The sequence below is a fragment of the Myxocyprinus asiaticus genome, chromosome 1 (genome assembly GCF_019703515.2).
Source record: "Myxocyprinus asiaticus isolate MX2 ecotype Aquarium Trade chromosome 1, UBuf_Myxa_2, whole genome shotgun sequence".
NCBI lineage: Eukaryota > Metazoa > Chordata > Actinopteri > Cypriniformes > Catostomidae > Myxocyprinus > Myxocyprinus asiaticus.
The window spans coordinates 52609383-52635236 of NC_059344.1; the positions used below are offsets into that span (position 1 = coordinate 52609383).

The 25854-nt window shown below is 40.7% G+C and overlaps 1 protein-coding gene across 3 annotated transcripts in view; it reads right to left on the bottom strand.

Annotated features, from left to right (window-relative positions):
- adam19a (ADAM metallopeptidase domain 19a) overlaps nt 1–25854 on the bottom strand; it is a 165287-nt gene that overhangs the window by 49571 nt on the left and 89862 nt on the right. For all 3 annotated transcript variants that reach the window (XM_051698207.1, XM_051698215.1, XM_051698225.1), the window contains 6 exons: nt 19676–19752; nt 8669–8852; nt 5899–5964; nt 5122–5193; nt 4573–4739; nt 3924–4008 (listed from right to left, as the gene is read on the bottom strand). In XM_051698207.1, the coding sequence (XP_051554167.1) occupies nt 3924–4008; nt 4573–4739; nt 5122–5193; nt 5899–5964; nt 8669–8852; nt 19676–19752 (651 nt within the window). The remainder of the gene's footprint in view (nt 1–3923; nt 4009–4572; nt 4740–5121; nt 5194–5898; nt 5965–8668; nt 8853–19675; nt 19753–25854) is intronic.

Sequence of the window (25854 nt, forward strand, 5' to 3'; positions counted from 1 at the left end):
TAATACATATACAGAACATCCACTTTTAGTGTTTGAATCAATCATATCTCTGACTAAACACTGTGTGAAATGTTTATTTTTTGCCTTATTTTATTCACTTGGCATGTTGGAGTTTATAACAGTTTGCTTAATAATCTCATTCCATATCTGGATAGTTGCTGCAATATCATAGAGGATAAATTTCCTCCTCTATGATATTGCATTATATTAGTTTTGTACAGTATGTTAACTTAACCAAAATACTTGACATACATGCATGAGAATAAACCTGAAATAGGGATGTGTTTCAGTTGCAATGCACATTATGTAGTTTAGAGACGATTTAGAGACATTTAGATGTTAAAAATGGTCTGTTTGTCCAAGAATCCACTTGCAGCAATTCAGGTCTTTGGCATTTAGAAACTGCTAGTTTAAGACCTATGAGGAGTCTGTTTCTCAAACTAGAGACTGTGATTTACTTGTATTTTTGTTGTGCATCTGACCGTTCACTTCTCTCTCTACCCTGGTTAGAGATTATTTTTTCAAAACAGTAATGCATGGAATAGCCTTCATCTCTCTAAAACAATAGACTTTAGGAGAAAATAGAATTTCAGGAGAAATGCATTTCTTTTTGCCTAATTTTAAAACCAAAATTTGACTTGCAACTGTAAAGCAACTTGTAAGAACTCAATACTTCAGCAAATGGGGGGAAAACCCACTGTATTGTGATTTCTGCATGGCAGCACAACCATTTTCAATTGTTCTAATAATAAAAAAATAAAAAATATTGAGTACTAAATTAGCACTTTAGAATGCTTTTGTAAGGAATAGGTGACATGGTATATGGAATAAATACCACTTAAACCAATAATTTCAAACCATAATAATAATTTATAATTAATGACTTTGGCAGTATTTTTGATCAATTTAATGCATCCCTGGTGAAAGGAAGCATCAATTTCTTTCAAGAACAAAAATGTATGTGTTCTAAAAATGGAAGCATATATACTATGTATATAGAATTTTCATAAAGTAACTTGTAACGTAATTAAGTAGTTTTTTGGAAAACTACTTATTTACTCTTACTTGAGTCCTAATATTTCTCAGTACTTCTACTTGTACTCAAGTGAATTATTTCTTCAGTAGCAGTACTTATGTAAAAAAATATATATATATATATATATATATATATATATATATATATATATATATATATATATATATATATATATATATATATATATATAATCTTTCCACCACTGCTAGGTACATATCTTTGGAACTGACATGATAACATTTATTAGTCTAGAAATGTCTTCAGTAAGACTCTTAACAGACACACTGATGTTGGCTTACAAGTTTTTACTCCACATACGCACTTACACATTCTTGAAAAAATTCAAGAAAAATTCACTATAGAATTTCTATTGACTTTTTTTAAAGACCATAGGAACTCTGGGACATAAACATTATCTACATGGAAAAAAACGTTAACCTGCAATTGTTACTCCAATCGATTTAACCCATAAAAAAATCCTTTTTTCGGTGTTTGTCAAGTTTTAGTCACATTAAATAAAACTTTTGACTTAAATAACCAGTTAATTTAGATCTTACCACATGAAGCACATTTTTAGGTTACTTGACAAAACATTAGTATTAATCCACAAAACAGTCACCAAAGTTCAGCCATGAAACTCTATGGGGTGCAAGCTGATAGGCTCTTTGAACTTATTATCTGTTAGTCAATTGGCTCACTCACATGTGACATAAGCCAGCTCGCATGATGAAAGCTGATCCTTTGACATGTAATTAGCTAATCAACTTGCGTCTCTCTTTTTGTCTAACATTTAAATTGCTCAGTTTTTGCATAGTTACACATTATGATTTATGTCATTATGCCATTTGGCCAAACAGGCCTAGACACACAAAAGATATTTTATTCATTATTGTTATGCCATTTGCCAAGGCACACCTTGCTAGTATACCTGTATATCTGTGCACATGGCTCTTTGGAGCAGCAGCAGTACACACGTCTTGGCGATAGATCTGCTTGGTTGGGGGAGTTTTGTGCAGCTTCCCTGTTTTGTCTGGGGATTATTTGCAATGTCTATTTGTGCAGCAGCATGTTATACATGCTCAAAGCAGCGTATCTTGCATTTTGAATAATTATGCAGCAGCATGTCCACATGCTTAACCAAGTATGTCTGTGTATTTCCTAGCAGTAGCAAGTCTCCGTACTTGCTCTGCAGCAGCAGCGTAGCAGATCTAGTCTGTAAAGACCAACATCCAATCAATATGTCATTGTGAGGAGGCAGGAGAGGAATGAGGATCTAAATGCAGCTTTTAATGGAAACCAAAGATAAACAAAGCAGCGGAGCCGTGGAAGACTCGAGACAAAGAGTCCTGGATGAATGGGAAACGACCTCCATGGTCACGATCATGGGCGGAGACTCGGGAACGTCCTCCGTGGCCGCGGGCGTGGGAGGAGACTCGGGAACGACCGCCGTGGCCGCGGGCGTGGGAGGAGACTCGGGAACGACCGCCGTGGCCGCGGGCGTGGGAGGAGACTCGGGAACGACCGCCGTGGCCGCGGGCATGGGAGGAGACTCGGGAACGACCGCCGTGGCCGCGGGCATGGGAGGAGACTCAGGGGCTTCGAGACAGGGGCCGTGGACGGCTTCGAGACCGGGGCCGTGGACGGCTTCGAGACCGGGGCCGTGGACGGCTTCGAGAAGGGAGCCAAAGACAAAGGTTTTGGCCCGGGGTTCCCGCCATAATCCACTGTATAATGGGAACCACAAAGTTCCAGAGCCTTCTCCACATACTCGCCGAGCATCCAGTGAGGATCAGCCGGAGGCATCAGTTCCCTCAGTGCACTATTCAGACCGGCCCGGAAGAAAACCACCAGAGAGCGGTCTGGATAGCACACTTCATTTGCCAGCTCTAAAAACTCACGGACATGATCCTCAACTGGACGGTCCCCTTGTTGATGGAGTAGAATTCTGACAGCCACTAGATCCATTCCTTGGTCAGTCTTTCTGTGAGGAGGCAGGCGAGGAATGAGGATTTAAATGCAGCTTTTAATGGAAACCAAAGATAAACCAAGTACTCAGAATAAAGCGAAACAAAACACAGGAAACCAGGCACAGAACATGACAACAAAGAAACCAGAGGAAACAAGGACTTAAATACAAATGGGCAAACAAGGAAATGAGGAACACCTGGGGAAATCAATCAGGGGAAAACCAATCATGAAAAGAAACTACAAAGGATTACAAAATTAACAGGAAACAGGAACATGGAACTAAATAAGAATTTCAAAATAAAATATAAGCAAAAACACAGGGAATACATGACAGTCCACATAACATGCTAAATCTTTCAGAAAGTTGTCATGACTGAACTCTGGTTACAGCAAGCATCAACTTTTAAATTACATTTAAGTCGATTATTTCGGTAATAGAATGCGGTTTTCACTCTCTTTCATAACTGAACTGTGTGAACAAAATTATATTTAGCACTCCAAACAAATCTGACAAAGTATTCTGCTGCTGTGTGAACATAGCCTGTGGTGAACATTCTGTAGTCTAAGACCAGACTTGGTCTGCATCTAGTAGATCAACACATAGGGCTCCAGATTACTGAGATTCAACCATTACTGACTAGTGAGGAAATGCTGGGTGTGTATCAAAAGTAGACTACATTGGTGTAATGTACTGTGACTCCATGTTTAATATCTAGCAGAAATGCTTCACCCCTCATTTATATTCTGTAAAGTGCCTCTCTCCCACAGCACAAACTAATAGAGCCAATAAGAGGCTAATCAGGTGTGTTGGAGCTATTGATCACTTTATCAAAGCTCTACATATGCTATGCACAAACACCCACTCCATACACACACTGTTTACAGCCTGTTCCAGAAGCAAGCCTGCAGGCTTTCTTACCACATTGATGCCACCTGAGTTCTCGTGACTGCACATTCCCTCAAGCGGAGCCATGCCAATGGTGGTGCCCTTGAAAATCACACCACTTCAGGGAAAAACAAAACAAAGGATGCAAATAGCTATGATTTACAGTGTCCCCAAAAGGTATTTGGACACATGAGCCACACTTAAAAATGTATAATGTATGGCATTAGATAAAATATCAAACCAAGTGGCATTTATTTTGAAGAAAGATAGCAAAAGCACACCTTTTTCAAGCAAAATATTTCACAAAAAAGTTTTATAATGATACAACAATAGATATACTGCTCAAAATTAAGACAAAGAAACAAGTATTTGGACACTTTTTCATGCTTAATGGATTATGTCCAAAGGTAATGTGATGAACTAAACCTGTGATTACTCTGTAAGGAAACGTGTGTGAACTTGAGGGAAAGTGACTATATACATCTACTAAAAATGACTTTCAGCCATTTGGTTTAAAGTAATAGCAAAAATGACTAAATAAAGATAGGGTCATTATTTGTTTGCAGACATCACTTGGTTTGATATTTTGTCTAATGCAATGAAAATCATTTTTTTAAATTTTTTTTATGTAGCTTACTTCTATATTTGTATGTGTATATGGGTGGTGTTTATTGTGACTAACGTGAGCAGTTGGGCATTGTCGTGTTTCTTGCGGGATTTGAGTTTCTGTCTCCACTGAAGGAAGGACCAAAGAGTTGAATTCGGCTCCTCATTTATGATGCACTGGTCATGTTCTGTCCACACCTCTAGACCAATTAGAGGTACACGAATGTTCAATTCTCTATAAAACTGATCAGAAAAAAAAAAAAAAAGAAAAGAAAAAGCTTGATGAGGGACACGGTTAAAGGAAAAGTTTTCCTAAAAATGAAAATTCTGCCATCATGCCATGATGACATCTGATTAATTTTCAAAAATTAGAACAAAAATCTGTTTTTTTATTACATCCGGAACGGAGTCCGGATACAGTTATAGGGTATAGGGTTTGGAATGACATAAGGGGGAGTAAATGACGACAATTTAAATTTTCTGGTGCACTAATCATTAAATTGTGTTTTTGTTAAACATCATTATAGCAGATTAAAAACATGACATAATTGCCATTTTGTATTCAATAAACAAATACACCACAATACACCAGTTAACTGATGAAAAGCATCCAGGCATGACATACCTTATCTACGTAATTAGCAATTTCCATTATCCTCAGTTTAGTTTTGTGAAGGTCCTTGTTTTGTTTTCTGTACTAAAGAGACATGAACAAAATGACATCAGGCAAACTGATCAAGGCAGACTTACAATGCACAGACTCTGCTTGAGAAATTGCATAAATCCTGTCACTGAGCAATTTGATTAACTAAATCTGGTCATAATGAAATCTTTCATAATGTCTCGCATTTTGGGGTTTTGGTGACTTTGATACAGGTTTTTATGTATGAAAACGACTCAATCAGAAAACTCAACAGAATATAACATTCAAAAGAACCCCATTGCCCAACAATAGTGCATGACCTCAATAATGCTCTTGTGTCTGAATTGGAGCAAATCCCTGCAGCCAAGTTACTACATACAGTATTGTGGAAAGCCTACCCAGAAGACTGAAAGCTGTTATTGCAGCAAAGGGGGAATTGATACCTATGGTTTTGAAATGAAATGTTTATCAAACACACAGTTTCCACAAACTTTTGGCCACATAGAGGAGGAGAAAAAAAGAAAGAGAGCACAAGATAATTGTGAAAAAGCACTTCAGAAGCTTTATATTTAAGCAACAATTGCTCAGTGACCACATGTGCATGAGAAAGTAGCACACAAAGCTTAAACCACGAGCTCTAAACCACAGTTAACACAACTGTATTTCAAGCTTTTAAGCCTTAATTCCTGTGGTGAACTTTGCTGTTTTAGAAGTGTATAATTTGCAGAGCTATATGTGACACAGGTATCATCAGCTTACCAGTGTGTTGTCAGCTACTATATACAGTTCCATGTATTTGGTAGTACCCAAGGCATTTCGTCTAACCTAGGGATGGGGAAAAAAAGAGAAACAAGCAACCGGCAAACAGAAAGAAATGTTAATTGCTGGAGGGTTGGATTTTTGGATTTATTTTTCTAGTCTTCTGGCACTCTCTTTTACATACATAAAAAAAAGAAAAGTGTATGGATACCACAAACAACTTGACAAGTGACAAACTAACAATGTAAATGTGTTAAATCACACATATTGAAGTTACTATGAAGCCAGTATTAATGTAATTGCTATATGATGTTCATGCAGAGGAAAAGCTGGCAAGTTGCTACGTATTGCCTGCAAATGCCCAAAGATTGTTAGCAACAATATTATAGCAGCAATGTGTTTTCATAACTTTCAGTTACTGTTGTTTTTCAGGTTCAGTTTTATTTGCATTCTAATTGACGGTCCAATTTATTCAAAAGTCAGCTTTGGAATACGAATCACAAAAGGTGTTCAGACTTTGGGAGGGTCCTACTAATTGTGCGATACAGTGGATGAACCTTTCAATCTCCTGTTATAATGATGGGCTATTGCAATTCAGGGAATGTCCTGGAATCAAAAGCATAGCTGAAATAACGTCAAGTTTTTCTTTTGGAAGGCACAGTGACAATTACGAAGGCTTTGTTTACACTACATACAATTACAATTTGTTTTTCAAATATTCAAGGCTAACTGTTTGCAATGTTAAGGAATGAAATCGGATCAGTTTGTTCAAACTGTGTAGTCCAAATATGGTATATCTCTATTGGCGTGGCGCTGAATTCAAGAGGCACACAAGAACATAACTGCATTATAGGCTATGCTAAATCTGAGACTGTTCACTGTTCACTCATTCACTATGTAACAATAGCCACATATTATCTGTGGAAATTAGTCAAAATGACTGAACAGAAATGTAGATACAACTGTATATGGAGTCTGACATTATGCACACGTTATATTCCAAATAAGGTAAGGAAAATTTTTAAAATCTGATTGACCATTCAGACTGAAACTCGTTGACAAACATTAGATTTTGATTGGTTATAAAACCACATAAAAATGTAGTTTGGATTGAGTTTGTAAAAAAAAAAAAAATGGATTTCATGCATTGTTGTACAGACATTTTTGCTAAAAATCCCAGAAGAAACCAGGTGGCTCATTAGAGTTTTTCATAAGATGAAATGTGTTCATGATGTTTTCAAGAATAATTCTCTTCAACTTGGTAAAATGTCTTTATCAAGGGATAATCTATGACATTAACAAAGCATTATATAAGAGCCATTGTGGGTGCTAGATTAAAAAAAAGACAAGTCTCAAAATGAAACTATACACAAGATGTTCAAGATTTGAGTCCCCGTGCTGCATTTTATGTCCTCTTTTTTTGGTAGCAATATACAAAATATTATTTGAATATTCATTGTAGCTTGAAAAACTACTGTTTTAATGTTCTTCCTCAACACTGCTGCACTATATACTGTATATACAGTATGAAGCTCAAGATACAAGCCTTTTATAACCCAATTGCATCACTAAGGAAAGTGTGTAGTAGTCCACGCTGTTTATTAATTTATGGCCCCTCTAATTCTCATTTGTAAACAGCAGGCCAGTTAGGAGTCTTCACTCCTTGGCTCTAATGAGAAAGCAAGTGCTAACAGAACAAAAGCAGCAGCAGAGCTCTCAACTTCTGCTAATGACCCACTAGAGTTTTATAACAAGCCCACATTAGGCACTTCATCAGTCTTACCACTTAACCTGGGCTTAAAAAGGCTTACATTTTGTACTGTTATGAGCCAAAACTCATATTTCCTTCTGATGCAAATTACGGGAACAAATGCATGACCTGAAAAAGGAACCACAATTCACCACAACAGGTTTGCGTCAGATCGCAATTTTCTCTCCCGTGAATGTTCTGCGGCTATTAGCTATCCAGTCATTATGGACTGGAGTGAACGGAACATCTTTGCTTTTGTGAGAGAGAAATTGACATCACGTACAATTCAGTCATGAGATCAGAAATAGAGACCTTGATAATGTTGGATAATGACAGTAATGACTTCCTGTTATTTCCCTAATGACCATCATGCCTATAAACTAGTAAGAGCTGCTTTAGGTGAGATATTTTAAATAACCTGTTAAAAGTCTTGTAGGATTAAACAAACAGACTTTTTTTAAAAGTTGGGTAGTTGATGCATAACATGTAAATGAGCATTTTTTTATAATATTTATAATATTAAGATTTTAGGTTAATATTTCAATGAATGTATAAGGTAAAGTGTTTAATATAGGTGCTGTGACTGGTCACGATTTATTTTACATTTTTAATCATTAAAATCATCTTGCCTTCACTTAAATGATTCAAAAGACAAATATTCCATGAACTCTCTTAATTATTAGGTCATAAAAATGGCATGCATAATAATTATAGTACAATTAGCAAAATGCTGTTTAAAGTAGTTTTAGATAAAATATATAGCACATCACACTGCCGGACATGTCAATTTCCCTAAAGTATTTCATGTTAACTACCCAATTATATAATTTCTGCATGACATTAGTCATCAGTAAAATGTAATGTCTATCTGTACTTGCCAACATACTGTATCTACTGTATATACTTACATAAATGTGAAGTTCATTTAATTACAGATCAAAATTTATAATGGAATCTTTACATTATACCAGACATTATGATGTTTCTGGTCAAGAAGCAATAATTTAATTACTAACTGACCCTTTGATGCAATGGTTTAAGGTGACCACTGAACAGGCTTGGGTGTCCAGTTTGATGGCCGTGCCCACAGGTACCGCTTTTGATTGGCAGGTCCTCAGTGTGATAGAAGGTGTGGTGGAGTACCTCCTGCCCTACGATTGGCTCCAGGTAGTATGTGTCTTTTGAGTTCAAGACAATCAGGCCTCTGCAGAAGAAAACTGGAGTCAATTAATGGAATAATATGAGTTTTTAATGGTCAATTAATACTTTCACTGAAGTTATATTAATGACAATGAGAGATGAAGAAAAGCACAAACTTTAGAAAGCTGTTTTGCCTTAGTAATGGAGCATAACAATTTCCACAGAGAAACTGATTTTAGAGATAATATGTTAACCTTTCAAGACAGACCTGATTTTTTTACTTTTCAACTAAAAATTGTAGGTGTAACCCAAAAATGAAACTTCTGGCAACATTTACCATAATGTTGTTCCAAACCCCTATTATTTCTTTCTTCTGTGGAATACAAGAGGAATGTTAGGCAGAATGACAGCCTCAGTCACCAACTATTTATTTTTTACACCAACTTTTATTGATGATTTCTTTTTTCATGCAAGAAAGTGAACGGTGACTGAGGCTAACATTCTGACTAACATTTCATTTTGTGTTAAGGTAAGTCATACAGGTTTGGAACAACATGTGAGTAAATGATGAGTGAATTTAAATATTTGGGTGAACTATCCCTTTAAGTACACAGTGTTGTACCTTTTTCTTTGTCTCTGAATTTCACATATTTCTTTGCCTCAAATCAGAATCAGCGCCAGGATTAAATACATGAGGGGGCATTTGGAATTTCTGAGGAGTGCACAATTTAAGACGGTAAGCTTTTTTTCTTGTTTTTAGAAAAAAAGTTATAAGAAACTGTATATGTAGACTGTGGTAGGCACTGTGTATGTAGACTGTGGTAGGCACGTCTTATTTTGTGATTGATTATCTTGACCTGTACTGTACAGTGCTATTACCATTCATTTGCCTATTTTGGCTTCTGTTAAAGAGACTTTTTCATGGGCTGATCGTTATTTCTAAGCAGGCTAGTTTTTAGTTTGATACTGGCCACTGCACTTAAATGTTGGTGGTCAAAAATCCAAAGTTTGTCATTTTGTGACTTACCCCACAGCTGGTTTGTTTGGTTCATGTCATTGCATTGAACAATTTTTTTGTATTTTTTTTATTCCAATGGAGAAAATAAACAGGAAAAATACTTCCTGAACCAAGGCCACTGAAAATGTAGGGGCACAATAATGTTAAAAAATCAGAGCAGAAGCAGCCATAGACAGATCTCTATATCTATAAGTTCATTTTAATTTTATCTTGCCCTTCTCTCACAAACACAGACAAGCACAGAGTGGATTTTGAATGCCTCTTGATTCTTACTCTGGCCCCAGTATAGTTATCTGCAGTAAGTGTAGCAGGTTTTACACTCAGTGCCGTTATGCATTAGCTAATCAGAGGGAGTGAAAAGCCACTGAAACAGTGATGGATTGAAGGTCTCCCTGAGCACCTCAACTCTCTAATGAAAAACATCTAAAGAAATGAACAGTACTTTTGATGTACACTCACTCATCATGTGGCCACCATGGTAAGATCATATGACCAGCTGGAAACTACTCGCTTTATCTCAGTAACCCCTGTGTAGAGCAGTGACATCCCACTTTTTCTGCGGCCTTGGTTCAGGAAGTATTTTTTCCATTTATTTTCTCCATAGGGATTAAAAAAAAAATAAAAAAAACAACCAGATCCGAGATGAATCACTTTGTGAAATCAGATAAAATAATATGAAAAGCAGACATAGACAAAGGTAGAAGATTGTGTATTTAAATAATTTTTTGAAGATATTGACTAAGCATGAAGCATTGCAAATGATGTTATTGAATTAGAAACGACAGAAAAAGCATGTTGTAAGTTTATTGCAAAATGTTCTAATACATACCAATATTTAAATAGTTTGAGAATTTAGTGAGACTCGATAACATCATTCTCATTGATTTATGGAAACAGGCGGTCACTAATGACAAAGTCTATTTAGCAGAGATTGGCCACTTCTATTAAAATGAATGGGAGAAATTGGAACACCCAACCAAGGAGCTCTAGCGCTCAACAGTCAACGGACGCAGAAAAGGAATTCCCGCCTTCAGGTAAAAGAGCCAATCACCTTTTAGATACAGACATCGCCTGTCAATCAACTCGAGAACGCATATGCGCAATTGTGTTTTTTAGTGTAATATGAGGTCAAGAAGCACAATTTATGATACCAGTGTTGTCAGATTTCAATGCTGATTTGAAATTTGTTGTTTAAATGTAAACTTTGCAAGCAGTTTTTGAGTTTCGGTGTTCCCCCATTCAAGTAGATAGGAGCTGCACTGTCATGATTGGAAATACCCTCCAGGGAGCATTCCAAAGATGGCCGCCATTGAACTGACTTGCTAGAAAGACTTTGCTACTAAGCAATTTTGCCATGATTTACGTTTCCATTGTAACAGCGACTTCTCTGATTGTCTCTCTTATCTGGATTATGGGTAGTGAAGTTCATGCTAATATAAACTGGGTTTTTCTAAAATTTTAAACTGTACAGAGATAAAATACGTCATGGTTATTTGTGTAACAAGATGTTGTGTCGACGTAGTGACACTAGGGGTCACTCTTGGGAGCCCGAGACACCTCTGGTCTTTGATAAAAGGCCAATGAAAATTGGCGAGTGGTATTTGCATGCCACTCCCCCGGACATACGGGTATAAAAGGAGCTGGTATGCAACCACTCATTCAGGTTTTATGCTGAGGAGCCAATATAAGGTCTGGCCATTTCAGCGGGTAGTTCAGCGTTGTGGCAGGAGGGACACAACGTCTCATTCCCTCCATCAGGGAATGGAGGTTACACAAGTAACCATGACGTTCCCTATCTGTCACTCACTCAACGTTGTGTCGATGTAGTGACGCTATGGGGTCCCTATACGAAATGCCACAATTGGCTGAACTGTGTTACGTGAACTGGCGGTGTGTGGTGGGCAGACTACTGTGTGCCTCATAGCCAGCACACCAGGTCGACACGTAACCTCCACCAACATAGTTATGAGTGTTGAATGGCCCTTTGGGGACAAGTCGACTACCCAAAAGATAGAGACAGGCTAACCCAATCATGGCCTCTTTTCCCCTTCTTTTTTAGGGATTATCCAACTGGGCTGCCAGGTCTAGTCGGGGGGTTTCCCTCCCAAGGGGAAGACAACGCGGAGACCACACCTCGCCCAAAGAGAGGGGGGGATATTTAAGTGGAAAAATACGTCACATGGTCTTTCCAACCATGTGGAGAGTCTTCAAGGTAGATCCTACCCAACGGGGGAGGAGTTACTACAAACATGGAGACTGGGGCAGAGGGGCTCTGCCCAAGGAAGACACAGTTTGCTAACAGGGAAATGAATTAGTGGAAGATATATATTGCATGGAGTTAGCTTTACAGGGAACCGCCACATGCGGAGCACCTACCCCAGAACAGGACTCTTAGTTAGCATGTGTACTGGGCCAGCAGAGAGTCTCTCCAAAAACTCGACTGCCACAGGGCTCGGAGGAAGTCAACCAGGGAACAAAGTTTGTGAACACTACTGGGAATTAATGGCACACGTCTTCAGCTCAAAAGGAGGTGGAAGGCACTATGTGCAAGCGATACATCCGGCTGGCTATCCCGGGCTTATCCACTTGTATTGCGTGCCACTACCTGGGATGAAACCGGTTCTACCCGGAGGTTGTAGAACCTCGCAAAGGTGTTGGGTGTTGCCCAGCCTGCTGCTCTGCAAATGTCTGTTAGAAAGGCACCCCTGGCCAGGGCCCAGGAGGCCGCTACACCACAGGTAGAATGGGCTCGTAGCCCTACCAGGGGCGGCATGTCCTGGGCGTGATATGCCATAGTTATGGCATCAATGAGCCAGTGGGCGATCCTCTGCTTGGAGACAGTGCTTCATTTCCGCTGTGCACCAAAGCAGACAAAGAGCTACTCAGAGATCCTAAAGCTCTGCGTGCGATCCAAATAGATGCGTAAAGCACGCACCGGACACAGCAACGACAGGACTGGGTCTGCCTCCTCCTGGGGCAGCGCTTGCAGGTTCACCACCTGGTCCCTAAAAGGGGTCGTGGGAACCTTGGGCACATAGCCCGGTCGGGGTCTCAGGATCACGTGAGAGTAGCCCGGACCAAACTTCAGGCACGTTTCGCTGACAGAGAACGCTCGCAGGTCTCCTACCCTCTTGATGGAAGTGAGCGAAGTCAGGAGGGCAGTCTTCAAGGAGAGTGCCTTAAGCTCGGCTGACTGCAAAGGCTCAAAGGGGGCTCTCTGTAGATCCTGAAGAACTACAGAGAGGTCCCATGAGGGAACGAGGCGCGGTCTGGGGGGATTCAGCCTCCTGGTGCCTCTTAGGAACCTGATGATCAGATCGTGCTTCCCTAAGGACTTACCGTCAACTGCGTCGTGCTGTGCTGCTATGGCGGCAACGTACACCTTCAAGGTGGAAGGGGACAGCTTCCCTTCCAACCTCTTCTGCAGGAAGGAAAGGAGTCTCCACTCTCCCCTGAGGGTAACCTGTCGTGACAGCGCGTCCGCTGTAGTGTTGAGGTTGCCCGGGATGTGAGTGGCTCGCAGCAACTTGAAGTGCTGCTGACTCCAGAGGAGGAGACGGTGGGCGAGTTGTGACATACAACGAGAGCGCAGACCGCCTTGGTGGTTGACATATGCTACCGTTGCCATGTTGTCTGTCTGAACTAACACGTGCTTGCCCTGGATCAACAGCCGAAACCTCCGCAGGGCGAGCAGAATTGCCAACAACTCGAGGCAGTTGATGTGCCAAAGCAGTCGCGGGCCGGCCACAAGCCGGCGGCTGCGTGCCCGTTGCAAAAAGCGCCCCAGCCCATTTTGGAGGCGTCCGTCGTGACCACGACGTGCCTGGAGACCAGTTCTAGGGGAACACCTGCCCATAGAAACGAGAGCTCGGTCCAAGGGCTGAAAAGACGGTGACAGACCGGCGTGATGACCACGCGATGTGTCCCGCGGTGCCATGCCCATCTCGGGACTCGAGTCTGAAGCCAGTGCTGAAGTGGTCTCATATGCATCAGCCAGAGTGGGGTGGCCACCGCTGAGGATGCCATATGCCCCAGGAAACTCTGAAAAAGTTTCAGTGGAACCGCTGTTTTCTGTTTGAAAGCCTTCAAACAGACCAACACCGACTGGGCGCGCTCGTTCGTGAGGCGCGCTGTCAAAGAAACTGAGTCCAACTCCAAACCGAGAAAAGAGATGCTCTGAACCGGGAGGAGCTTGCTCTTTTCCCAGTTGACCCGAAGCCCTAGTCGGCTGAGGTGTGAGAGCCAAGTCCCTATGTGCGCACAACATGTCCTGAGAGTGAGCTAAGATTAGCCAGTCGTCGAGATAGTTGAGAATGCGAATGCCTACCTCCCTTAGCGGGACAAGGGCTGCCTCTGCGACCTTTGTGAAGATGCGAGGAGACAGGGACAGGCCGAAAGGGAGGACCTTGTACTGATATGCCTGACCCTCAAATGCAAACCGCAGGAAGGGTCTGTGTCGAGGAAGGATTGAGACGTGGAAGTACGCATCCTTCAGGTCTACCACCGCGAACCAATCTTGATGCCAGACGCTCGCCAGAATGCGTTTTTGCGTCCGCATCTTGAACAGGAGTCTGTGTAAAGCCTGGTTCAGTACTCGCAGGTCCAAGATTGGCCGCAACCCACCGCCTTTTTTCGGTACGATGAATTAGGGGCTGTAAAACCCCTTCTTCATCTCGGCCGGAGGGACAGTTTCTATCGTGCCCTTCCGTAGGAGGGTAGCGATCTCAGCGCAAGGTAGCAGCGTTTTCGTCATTCAACAAGGTGAAGTGGACGCCGCTGAACCTGGGCGGACGTCTGGCGAACTGAATCGCATAGCTGAGTCGGACGGTCCGGACCAGCCATCGCGACGGATTGGAAAGCGCAAGCCACGCGTCCAAGTTCCGCGCAAGGGGGACCAAAGGGACAACGTCGTCGGACGTACCAGCAGGTGGGGCCTCGCGGTGGGGTGGAGCCCAAGGTGCCACACCATGTCGTGGCCGTGCTGAGTCTAAGGACATCGAAGCACTTACCTGGCTCCTTGTGACCACCCCCGAAACAGCCTGGGACAGGGGAGGAAGAGGCCTGTCCTCGTGACCCGTGGAGACTGTCACATTGGGGGTGGATTTGTGCCACAGCTGGGCGCTCAGGGGCGGGAGAATGCCACTGGAGCGCCAAACCTGCCAAATAGAGTGGTGGACAGTGGTCGTGATGACGGCCGTGCACACCGGATACATGACCCAGGGAACAAGGAAACCGCTCTTGCTGAACTCTTGAGTACTGCAGCCACTTGGGCATGCAGCGTAATTAAATGCAAACGTAACAAAAAGATGGAGAGGTCTGCTTACCAGCTCCAGAGCAGCGGGTTTCGTCATCCCTGGGTCACCCGTCTCAAGGGCGCTTTGAAGCCTTTCACGGGTTCTGGGCGGCTGCGAGACGGGTGCTGTCTGCTTCCTGTGGTGGGCTCCATGCCGGGGCTGGGCTGAAGGGGCGGGCTGCGTCGGAGCCGGTGCAGTCACCGCAGGGGGACACACTTGGCGATGAGTAGACGGGGTGCGGGATCTTGAGTCGCACCAGGGCAGGATATGCCGGATAGCCTCCATCTACTGCTCCACCGTCGAGAACTGCTGGGCAAAGTCCTTGACGGTGTCGCCGAATAGGCCAGCCTGGGAGATGGGGGCAGCAAGGAATCGTGTCCTGTCGGCCTCACCCATCTCGACCAGGTTGAGCCAAAGGTGGCGCTCCTGGACCACTAATGTGGACATCGTCCGCCCGAGAGACCGCACCGTGACCTCCGTCGCTTGAGAGAGCGAGGTCGGTCGCCGAGCGCAGTTCCTGCATCAATCCCGGAGCATCCTTTAGCACCTTGGCGGACTTGCAGGAGAGCCATGGCGTGCTGGGCAGAGGCGGCTTGTCCAGCAGCAACATTGGCCTTGGCCGTCAGAGATGATGTAAACCTACAGGCCTTGGACGGGGGCTTTGGGCATCCGCGCCAGGTGGCAGCACTCTGCGGGCATAGGTTGACTTTATCCACCGGGGATTGTTGAATAGCCCTTGGCCGCCCCACCATCGAGGGTAGTGAGGGCGGGGAAGCTGAAAAGATCGGGACCAGGCAGTAAAAAGTGCCTCCCACGACCTTGTCAGCTCTTCATGCACTTTCGGGAAGAAAGGGACGGGGGTGGGGCGTGGCTTTGAGCGGCGCCGCAAGCCCAGGAACCAATCATCGAGTCGCAAGGGTTCAGGGAAGAGCGGAGGGTTCCACTCTAGCCGACGCTCGCGGCTGCCCAGGAAAGCATGTTGTCATCTCTGCGTCAGCCTGTGACTGGGCAATCGTCCCCGAAGGGAAGAACCCAGCTGAGGCTTCCACGTCCGACTGGATGAGCCCGCTCTCCGATGCTGCGCTCGAGAGCTCATCACTTTCGCGGGCTCCGAATAAGAGGTTGAACTCGCCGTGAGATGAGCTGGCGGACTCATCCTGAAGCCCAATCGGGGCAGACGAGCATCCTGGGGAATGGGAGGTCCGCGGGGGGATACCCGGCGGAGGCGGTCCCATTGGGGTCCCCAAAACACCCCCAGTGCTAGCCACGCTGGCCTCATACCTGTGGGTAAAGGACCGAGGCGGGGAGCCTCTGGGTGGCTTGCTTTTTACGAAGGCGAGCCGCAACCGCATCGTTGCCATGGACATGTCCTCGCAATGAGAACATGACCATCCACGAACGCTGTCTCTGCGTGAGCAGTGCCCAGACACGAAAGACAGTGATCGTGACCGTCAGAAGGCGAGAGATATCGAGCGCAACCAGGAATAACACACACTCGGAAAGGCATCTTTAAAAAGACGCATCTTTAAAAAGACATTCCGTGTGTGCCGCTCTTTTAGAGAAATATACTCTTAATTCTGCTGAAGTGCCCAGGGGCATTCTTCGCAGTGCACCAGTGCAGAGGAGGGAGAAGCCGCTGAAATGCGCCGTCAGATCCAGCAGAGGTGAATGAACAGTCGTGGGAATTCAGCTCAGTGAGCATGACCGTTTGGCTCCGAAGAGAAAATCTGAATGAGTGGTTGCATACCAGCTCCGTTAATACCCGTATGTCCGGGGGAGTGGCATGCAAATACCACTCGCCAATTTTCATTGGCCTTTTATCAAAGACCAGAGGTGTCTCGGGCTCCCAAGAGTGACCCCTAGTGTCACTACATCGACACAACGTCGAGTGAGTGACAGATAGGGAACTACACACTCCCATTAACAGATATGTCAATGAGTCCTTAGTTTGTTTTATATTGCAAACAAGAAAGATGTATAGTTATGAGAAGTGTTTTTTGCATTCACATTATTCACAACAGGTCCAAATCCATTTATTTGCAAAACCTTTTGTTTACGCCCTAGGGCATCCAACTATTATCTTCAAAATGGGGATTGTCATTTCCCCCAAGTTGACAACAATCTCAAGCAAGCAGAAATTACTTCATAATGGATCCTGACACCAAAACTGTAGGCAAATTTGGCTTTGATTTGATTTGCCTTGGCATAAACATAATGATATTCATGAAAATAAATAATGAAATAAATAATTAATAATAATAATAATAAAAACAATTCTAACATCAATTGATGCCTCTATTAACTGCAGACTACAGAACATATCAGCACATGACCTCCAATGACCTGAGGGTAAAGAAACATAAGAGTCATCTTGAGAAACATAACAAAAAAAGCTAAATGAAAATGTACAGTGCTTATTACGTTTGCTCTTGCAAAACCTTGCAACAGCTGTTTAATGACTTGATCTGTCTTCATATGAAATTCAAGACCATTGGTAATATCTAGAGACAGACCCTCCTGGGGTTTGTGCTTAATAACACTGCATATACAGAGTAAAAGAGCCAGTTGTATGAACATAAATACAACTGGTTCTTTTACTCTATATATCACCATGAACTCTGCATGTCATAGGAATGCCTACTCTTATACAAATCTGTTTATTGAATGAACTGGAATGCAAACACAATTTAGGGAATATTGATTCATTCCAGAACTATGTCAACAACTGGACTCATGAACTCTGTCTATACTCTCTGATTTTAGACTGTTTTCCAGAATAAATGGCAGCTTCATTTTTCCTTGGGTCACATTTAACTAAGCGTAGCCAACACATGCTCAAACCAACACATTATTCAAACTGTTGTCAAAATCTATCTTCATAATGACTTTCATAATAAGTCATTAACAAATATTAGATGATTCCAAATAGATCATTAGTTCTTGTATGTTCAAGCATGAATATATATGAAAGTATATCAATCAAACTTTCATGACAATTCTCACTTAATTTAAATTAACATGGACTAATAATCAAATCTATTTTTTTATATTAAGAAATTCCTAGAGTGTTATCCATGACCCTCAAAGTTTAACTCTTAACTATATTTACTATAAATTATTACACATAGTAAAGCTTTATTTAGTACAATACTTTTTGCAGATACTTATATACCAAATCAAAGGCAACTAAGACACCACATATAGTCTGATTCTGATGCATATGCTAAGAATATAAATTGAGCACCATGACAAAACCTTTGCATCTGGCTTGTGAAAACATTTAAAACAATTTGTCTGAGTCAAGCCTTGGATTAATGAATTTGTTAGTAAAGTATGACAACCTTTCAAAGATACAGAGGTTTGATTCCTATATCTCTAGGCAATCGGCTTAAATTCAACCTGAGCAGGCAATGGGCAGACACTGCTTTAAGGCTGTTTGTGTATCATGTTTACACATTGAGAGGAAGCAGCTTGAATGAGGCCTGTGCACAACAAACTATTACTTTCTGGTAGGGTTCCTGTATTATTCATTAGTGCTTATATTCAATAACATCCCAATATCCTGGCCAAAACATTTGCTCTCTCCACAAATACAGCACAAACAATTTCCAGCATATACAAAAATAAAGATGACCAACACACAATATGCAAGCTAGATCTAGTCTACATCTACTCAGATAGCAGAGTGATATGAACATGTTAAAATGTTATATATACAATAACTGAAGACTAAAGCACCCTTCAGGATGAATTGTTGTCTCAGTTATTAGCTAACTCAGGTGTGTGCTTTATGTGTTTGTGTGTGTCATGAAGACTTCCAGGCTGGTTAGTGTGTTTTGTAGGTGTACACAAAAACATTCTGCCATGCAAACACATTTACACACATACTTGCTCACTAACAGCCTTATCCAAAAACACACACACACACACACACACACACACACACACACACACACACACACACACACACACTCTCTCTCTCTCTCTCTATGGACTCTCCATAGACTTTCATGCATTTTATGGATTTTATACCGATCTAACAATAATTTATATCCCCTAACCCTAAACCTAACCCTCAAAGAAACCTTTTTTCATTTTTACATTTTCATTTAGTATGTTTAATAAGCCATTTCTCTCGTGGGGACTGCTGGCTGGGCCCCACAGGGTAGGTGATCTCAGGTTTTACTATAATGTAGTATAAACATGTACACACAGACACACAATAAATGATAGATAGACAGATAGATAGATAGATAGATAGATAGATAGATAGATAGATAGATAGAATCCAGTAATCACAACCCTTATATTAAGATTAGTAAATGCTGTAAAAAATTGTTGTTCATGATAGCTTATGCATTAACTAATGTTTCCCTTATTGTAATGTGTAACAACAAAACCAGCATTTAATAATAATGCTTATAGGATGCTCATACAATCAAGTAGTGTGCACACTGATCACATTGAGTAGAGTGGCATTTCAGCATTCCTGAGGCACATGACCTAGTGAATTGAAGTGATTGTGTTCTGTGCTGACCCTAGAAAATCCAATTATGTAAGAGATAGATGACATACCTCATTCCCAAACATGTGCTCAGAGCAACCCAAGAGTCTGCATGACCCCTGACCCTCCCGTGATAGAAGCAATGATCCTGGAGATGGAAAGAGCAAAAAAGATTACATGAAAGAAAGTAAAGATCACAGGCAGAAGCAGATATTAAAGGTGGCAGTTTGAAGAACAGACTGGTGTCGGGGTTAAAGGTGCACTCAGTAATTTTTTGTTTGTGTTATGTTTAGTGATATGGCAGCTGTCTAGGACTAATGTCCATCATGTCAGAATTACTTAAATTATGAGATAACATCTGGGAGATTTTACTCTGAGCTGTTCACAACATCCACTTGGAATTGATTTACTTCTATGACAAAGCCAAAATGGATCCATGTGCAGCTTTGTTGTTGATGACACCACAATATTGGCAGAGGTTCCCAGCTACCTGAAGCTACTTCCATTTTAGGTATTTTTACATGCTGTATTTTTTAACATGACAGCTTTTATTTGAGAGTCCTGCGGAGAGTTTTTACAAGTCAGAAACTCATTAAAGTAATTACGATTTGATGAACGAGCCATTACAATGGCATCTAGCAGCATGGATGCTGCATCATGCAAAAGCAACAGTTTTTGGTTACTGATACTATTGTAGAAATATGCTATTCACAGTCAGCCATAATAAATTCATTTCCTCTAGTAAGAGTCTGCAATAATGAGCTACAGAGTCCGTTGGCGACAAGATGTGGGCATGACGAGCCACATGACAAAGTTGAGAATAGTGTAACTTTATACAAATGACGAGCGAAATTCAGGAGCAACTATTATCACTGTTCTGGGTATGGGTCTGGGTCTGGGTCTGCGAGGACAGAGTCTCGGGGAATGTAGTCTTGTGGCTTTTCGAAGCTTACACAGGCAAAGAATTGCCCACTTCGGCAGGAAAAGCCATCTAACTGACATGTAAAGCGACCAATCACAGCCGGGTTAGTCATTGTGTGGTGTTTAGGGGCGGAGTTATCGGACATGTCTCATACCATAATAACAGATCGACATGGGAAAATAAATAATTTATATAATGGCGTGCGAGTCTCTGCAAGCAATTGCACAGAAAACACACGGGAAAATTGCGTAAAATTTGTAGAGAGTGTGTACAGCACTAAAAACCTCATCAAAGAGTATTTCACAGACATAACTAAGTAAACAAAAAAGAATATGCAGCTCTGCTCATGGATATCTGCTTTTCTTTTGCTACGTGCCTCAAACCAAACGCTGAACATCTTTAAAAGAGTTGATTTCACTAACCTGGCAAACGGGCAATTTCTGTGTTTATTTAGTACTCAAAAGCGCTCATTGTATCAACATGAAACCTTTTGAACTCAACTCGTGCTTCCAAAGTGCCAACTTAACGTTAACGTTAGCCCCTGATGGTTCCATTTTCTTTATGCTAAGATATTATTAGCCAGGCTAATACTGTCATAACCATGACATATTGTTTTGGAACATGAAACAAATTCATGAGACAACGGTGCAGACATTTAGCTAAAATGGACCTACGTTACTTATGATGTAGTTAAATGGTTCCATTTGATTTGTCAGTTGTTGTGCATATTGTGTTTTTGTTTTGTTTGATGAACTTTATTGTATAGTGGATGCAATGCACTTTAATAAAATTTTGGACCCAGCTCTGCACTCTCTTGACTGTTTTTGTTTTTTTTTAGTGCCCTGAACTGATGTCCCCCTTACATTACTTTTGTAGCAGTAAGATTATATTAATTCTAGGGTGAGTTTTTCCCTATATCCTCATGCTAAATTGACTGTAAATCCACATTTTAAAGCTGATATTTAAAACAATCGCTTCATAGGGCGGCATGCCCCCGGACCCCCCTAGGGGATTCGCATATTTGTCACCTTTTTCACCACTGATGAGTTTGCATCCCTGTCCCATACTAATATATTTTCATTTGAAAAAGCAAAGAGACATTTACATCTCTCATCCACACTAAAACAGCATTTTCCTAAAGCTTAATAAAAGCCTAAATCACATCTAATTTCATAGTTTGAGTTTTCTGCCGAATTCTACTGTTTTTTTTATTTATTCTTTTATTTTGGATAGATGTTTTTCAGTGTTTCATCAGCTAGACGATCAACACCACATAAAGCAACAGTACAATCCATTGAAGGGGCTGTAAGTCTATCCCTCACAGCCTTGTTTTCATTCCTGTAAAGTCCATAGGGGGGTTACTGGGATAAAGCATGTAATATTTGTCTGGTCATCACTACATTTCCCAGAACCACCTACCCGGACTTCTAACCACAAACACCTTTTTATATTCCTTATCATTAGTGTTCTGTGTATATATACCCCCTTTGTTCCTTGTCAAGTCTTGTTTATGCTACACCTTTCAGTGTACATTGCTGTCTTCGATCATCTTCATCTATCATCTTTTTCAAGTTAAGTGCTTAGTGTCCTCAGTTACTTTTATTTATGTTTGGTATTTTTGCTCTACTTTGTTTTGTAGTATTGGTCAGTTAGTTTACCTTTTATTAAACTCCTGCATTTGGGTTCTACATCTCCAGCTGTCAGTCTCTCTGTTCCACCCTACCCCACAGTGGTAGCCCAGTTCCATGTAAAATAAAACTGCTTTTATTAGGGTACAGATATGACTAGAGTCTTAGTGGGTGTACATTTTTAAATGTAATTTTTTTTTTTTTATTATTATTTTAAATTCAAGTAATTTCTGCATGTAACCTTTTAATAGGAAAGAAATTAGAGTGCTCCTGTAATTGTTCATAAACTGAGTGAAACCAATTTAATGGAACATTTAATTGGTAGTAAAATAACTAAATCTGTATATTACAATTACATTTTGTTTTTGACTTTATTGGACTTAAGTCTACCACTTTTTGTCTACAGTACCAAGGGGAAAAAAACAGAAGTAAAACCTCCCCTCAGGAGTTTGAAAACCTCTGGAAATTATCACTCCATTTAACTCAACTAAATCAGATCCAAACTATGAACAAGTGATATTCCTTCAGCTATTTAAAAGGCTTCCATGAATGGTCAGACCGTGAAATTGGTTCATTTATTTGAACAGACAGGATGCAAAAGAGGGATGGTCAAGCACGGTAGACACACAAATCAATTGTCTCTGAAGACAACGGCCAACAATCTCGCCTGCCCAGCAACTGATTAATAAGAAAGATCTAAAGGAGCTGCATATAGTTGCAAGCATATATATGTTCGGAATCTAATTAATGAAATCTGCAGCAGTGCTTCCTTTTTGTCTGTCATTGTCAGCGTGATCAAAACTGCCGACCATTTATTTACAAATTCATACCATGCCATCGTTTCATGCCATCACAGAAATTATTTTCATTTCCAATAACTGGAACTAAGACATAAAACTGATTTCCTATAATGTGAAGCCTGCACACTGACAGTTTAATCTTCCTGCTGTAGGACACATGAATATTTGATTTTCTTTGATTTGATAGGACTTACGGTTTGCTTATGACTCTTTTTTTTTTTTTAAAGTTATAAATAAAACACTAAAGCTGTGTGAGTATGGGTACCAAAAAGCAAAAAATTCAACATTTTTATAATATACAATTAACCAACAGGCTTAGGGCTCTGTCCCTGTTATTTCCCATTTCAGATGTTTGAAGTCTGAATCAGGGACGGTTCTATTGGTGGGGGGTGGGGCATTGCCCCCAAGTGCAAGACAAGCAATGAATCTAAAAAAGCAATTCTTTATTCTGCCCCGCATGTGTCCCTCGCATGACCAATCATGATATTCAATTTTTGCTGCACAACGTTAGGTAATTTGTATTTTCATATTTGTGATAAACACATTAATGTGTATTCCCAAATTATTAGTCTAGCGGTAACATTTTCATTTAGAAAGTGAGGGAAACTGGGTTCAAATCCAGACATAACTTTCTATTTTTTTAATTTTATTAACCAAGTGAAAAGAGCACAAAAGGACACAATGGACACTTTAATAATAGGCTAAATCATCCTACATATGTAAAGCGTGTAAAATAAAAGAGTCTCTAATGTCTGCCATGTTGTTGTTCTTAAACTGCAGTTGAAGTTGTGTGGTTCACTTTAGATTGAATGGCTCTATAACTGCCAATAGTTAATTTATTACTAGAGGGATCTCAGGATGTGGGGGAAAAAATGGTTTGTGTGTGTAATGCATGTACTGTATGCACGAGTGTATTCTACAGTTAAACAGGACATTTTTTTTTACATTACAGTACACCTATTTTACATCAATGCCCCCATTCTAAATCATCTAGAACTTGTGTAAAGCGAATCCCTTTACTGATTTTCCCTAGGTCGAATGACCCTGTCTATCACAACAGGGAGCGAGCCGTGTGCTGTGATCTCGCCAGTAGCTAAAGCACACTGCTCATTCCCCTGAAAAGCCCTTTGTGTGTTAGTGCCCAGTGGTGAGCTTTACGCCCATCCTGTGCAGCTCTCTCAAGGGGGCAGCTGGAAGCCGCTAAAAGGGCTAAAAAAATAATCAGGGGTGTGACTTCACTCCCATCAGCCCTTGTCAAGTGATGGAAACGCAATTACAAAGCTCAGAGCTTGTGCAGGGACTGCAAGTGGATTTGGGATCTTTCATAACAGTCTGGAAAGGCAGATTATGGCTGAAGAAAATTGCAGGTTTTGTATCCTTCTGTGGCTGATCAATAAGTCAGATTTTGGGGATGCGTGGTACAAAGCAAGACTGTTTTGCAATGAACAGGCGTTGTGAAAAATCGAGCAATTTTGACTTATATTTCTAGTCACACTTTATAATATTAAGTTGTACTCGGACTCGATTAAACCTGGCACTTCACAACTCAACCACATTTAACGGCAGCATATACTGTACTGTAGGTGACATGTTTTCACAACTTTCTGCAAGAGATAGCAATAAATTATTGTTATGAAATCTGACTTCTGCAGCTAAAATAACCTCCACAGCCTTTTCACTCATAAACAGAATGTTTTGCAAGAATCAAAAGTAGGGAGAGAATTCATAACAATAATATATCCCTACTGGCAGCATTAGACTGTTTTAATGGATACACTGTATAAAGGTGTTTATGTGGGTTTTGGGTGTTCAAGAATGTTTAGAGGCTTGGTCATGCCATGTGGCACCACATGTGAGAATGTTACCCTAAGGAGGAAAAGGGCACAGAAAGAAAGAGTCTGGCTAAAATTTGTTATTATATAGCTATTTATAGTTTACCTACATTTTTAAACATATCTGCAGTTATTTTTCTTCATAATATTTGATTTTAGCTTCCCAGAAATAAGTTATTTATTAATTATATTTTGAAGCCCATTTTAGAACATTTATGAGTTGTTTTTTGGATTGTGACATTATTTTCATGACAATAAAGCACTTCTTCACAATTCTCATTACTGTAATGTGAAAATATTATTGTATTTTATTTAAATTTAAAGAATCACAGTATGGTAGAAGTATATATATTATACAGGTAGTATTTGTTGTTTTGCCCTTGAGCTGATTTCATTATATTACAGTATTTTTTATTATTACAGTAAAGGAATTTATGGGGGAAACGTGCTTTTGCACAAACTGTTAATTCAGTTTATATTATATATATATATATATATATATATATATATATATATATATATATATATATATACAGTTGAAGTCAGAAGTTTAGATACTCTTAGGCTGAAGTCATTAAAACTCATTTTTTTAACCACTCCACAGATTTCATATTAGCAAACTATAGTTTTGGCAAGTCATTTAGGACATCAGCTTTGTGCATGACATGAGTAATTTTTCCAAAAATTGTTTACAGACAGATTGTTTCACTTTTAATTGACTATATCACAATTCCAATGGGTCAGAAGTTAACTTTACATACACTAAGTTAACTGTGCCTTTAAGCAGCTTGGAAAATTCCAGAAAATGATGTAAAGCCTTTAGACAATTAGCCAATTAGCTTCTGATATGAGGTGTACTGAATTGAAGGTGTACCTGTGGATGTATTTTAAGGCTTACCTTCAAACTCAGTGCCTCTTTGCTTGACATCATGTGAAAATCAAAAGAAATCAGCCAAGACCTCAGAAAAAAAAAAATTGTGGATCTCCACAAGTCTGGTTCATCCTTGGGAGCAATTTTACAAAAGCCTGAAGGTACCACGTTCATCTGCACAAAAGATAGTATGCAAG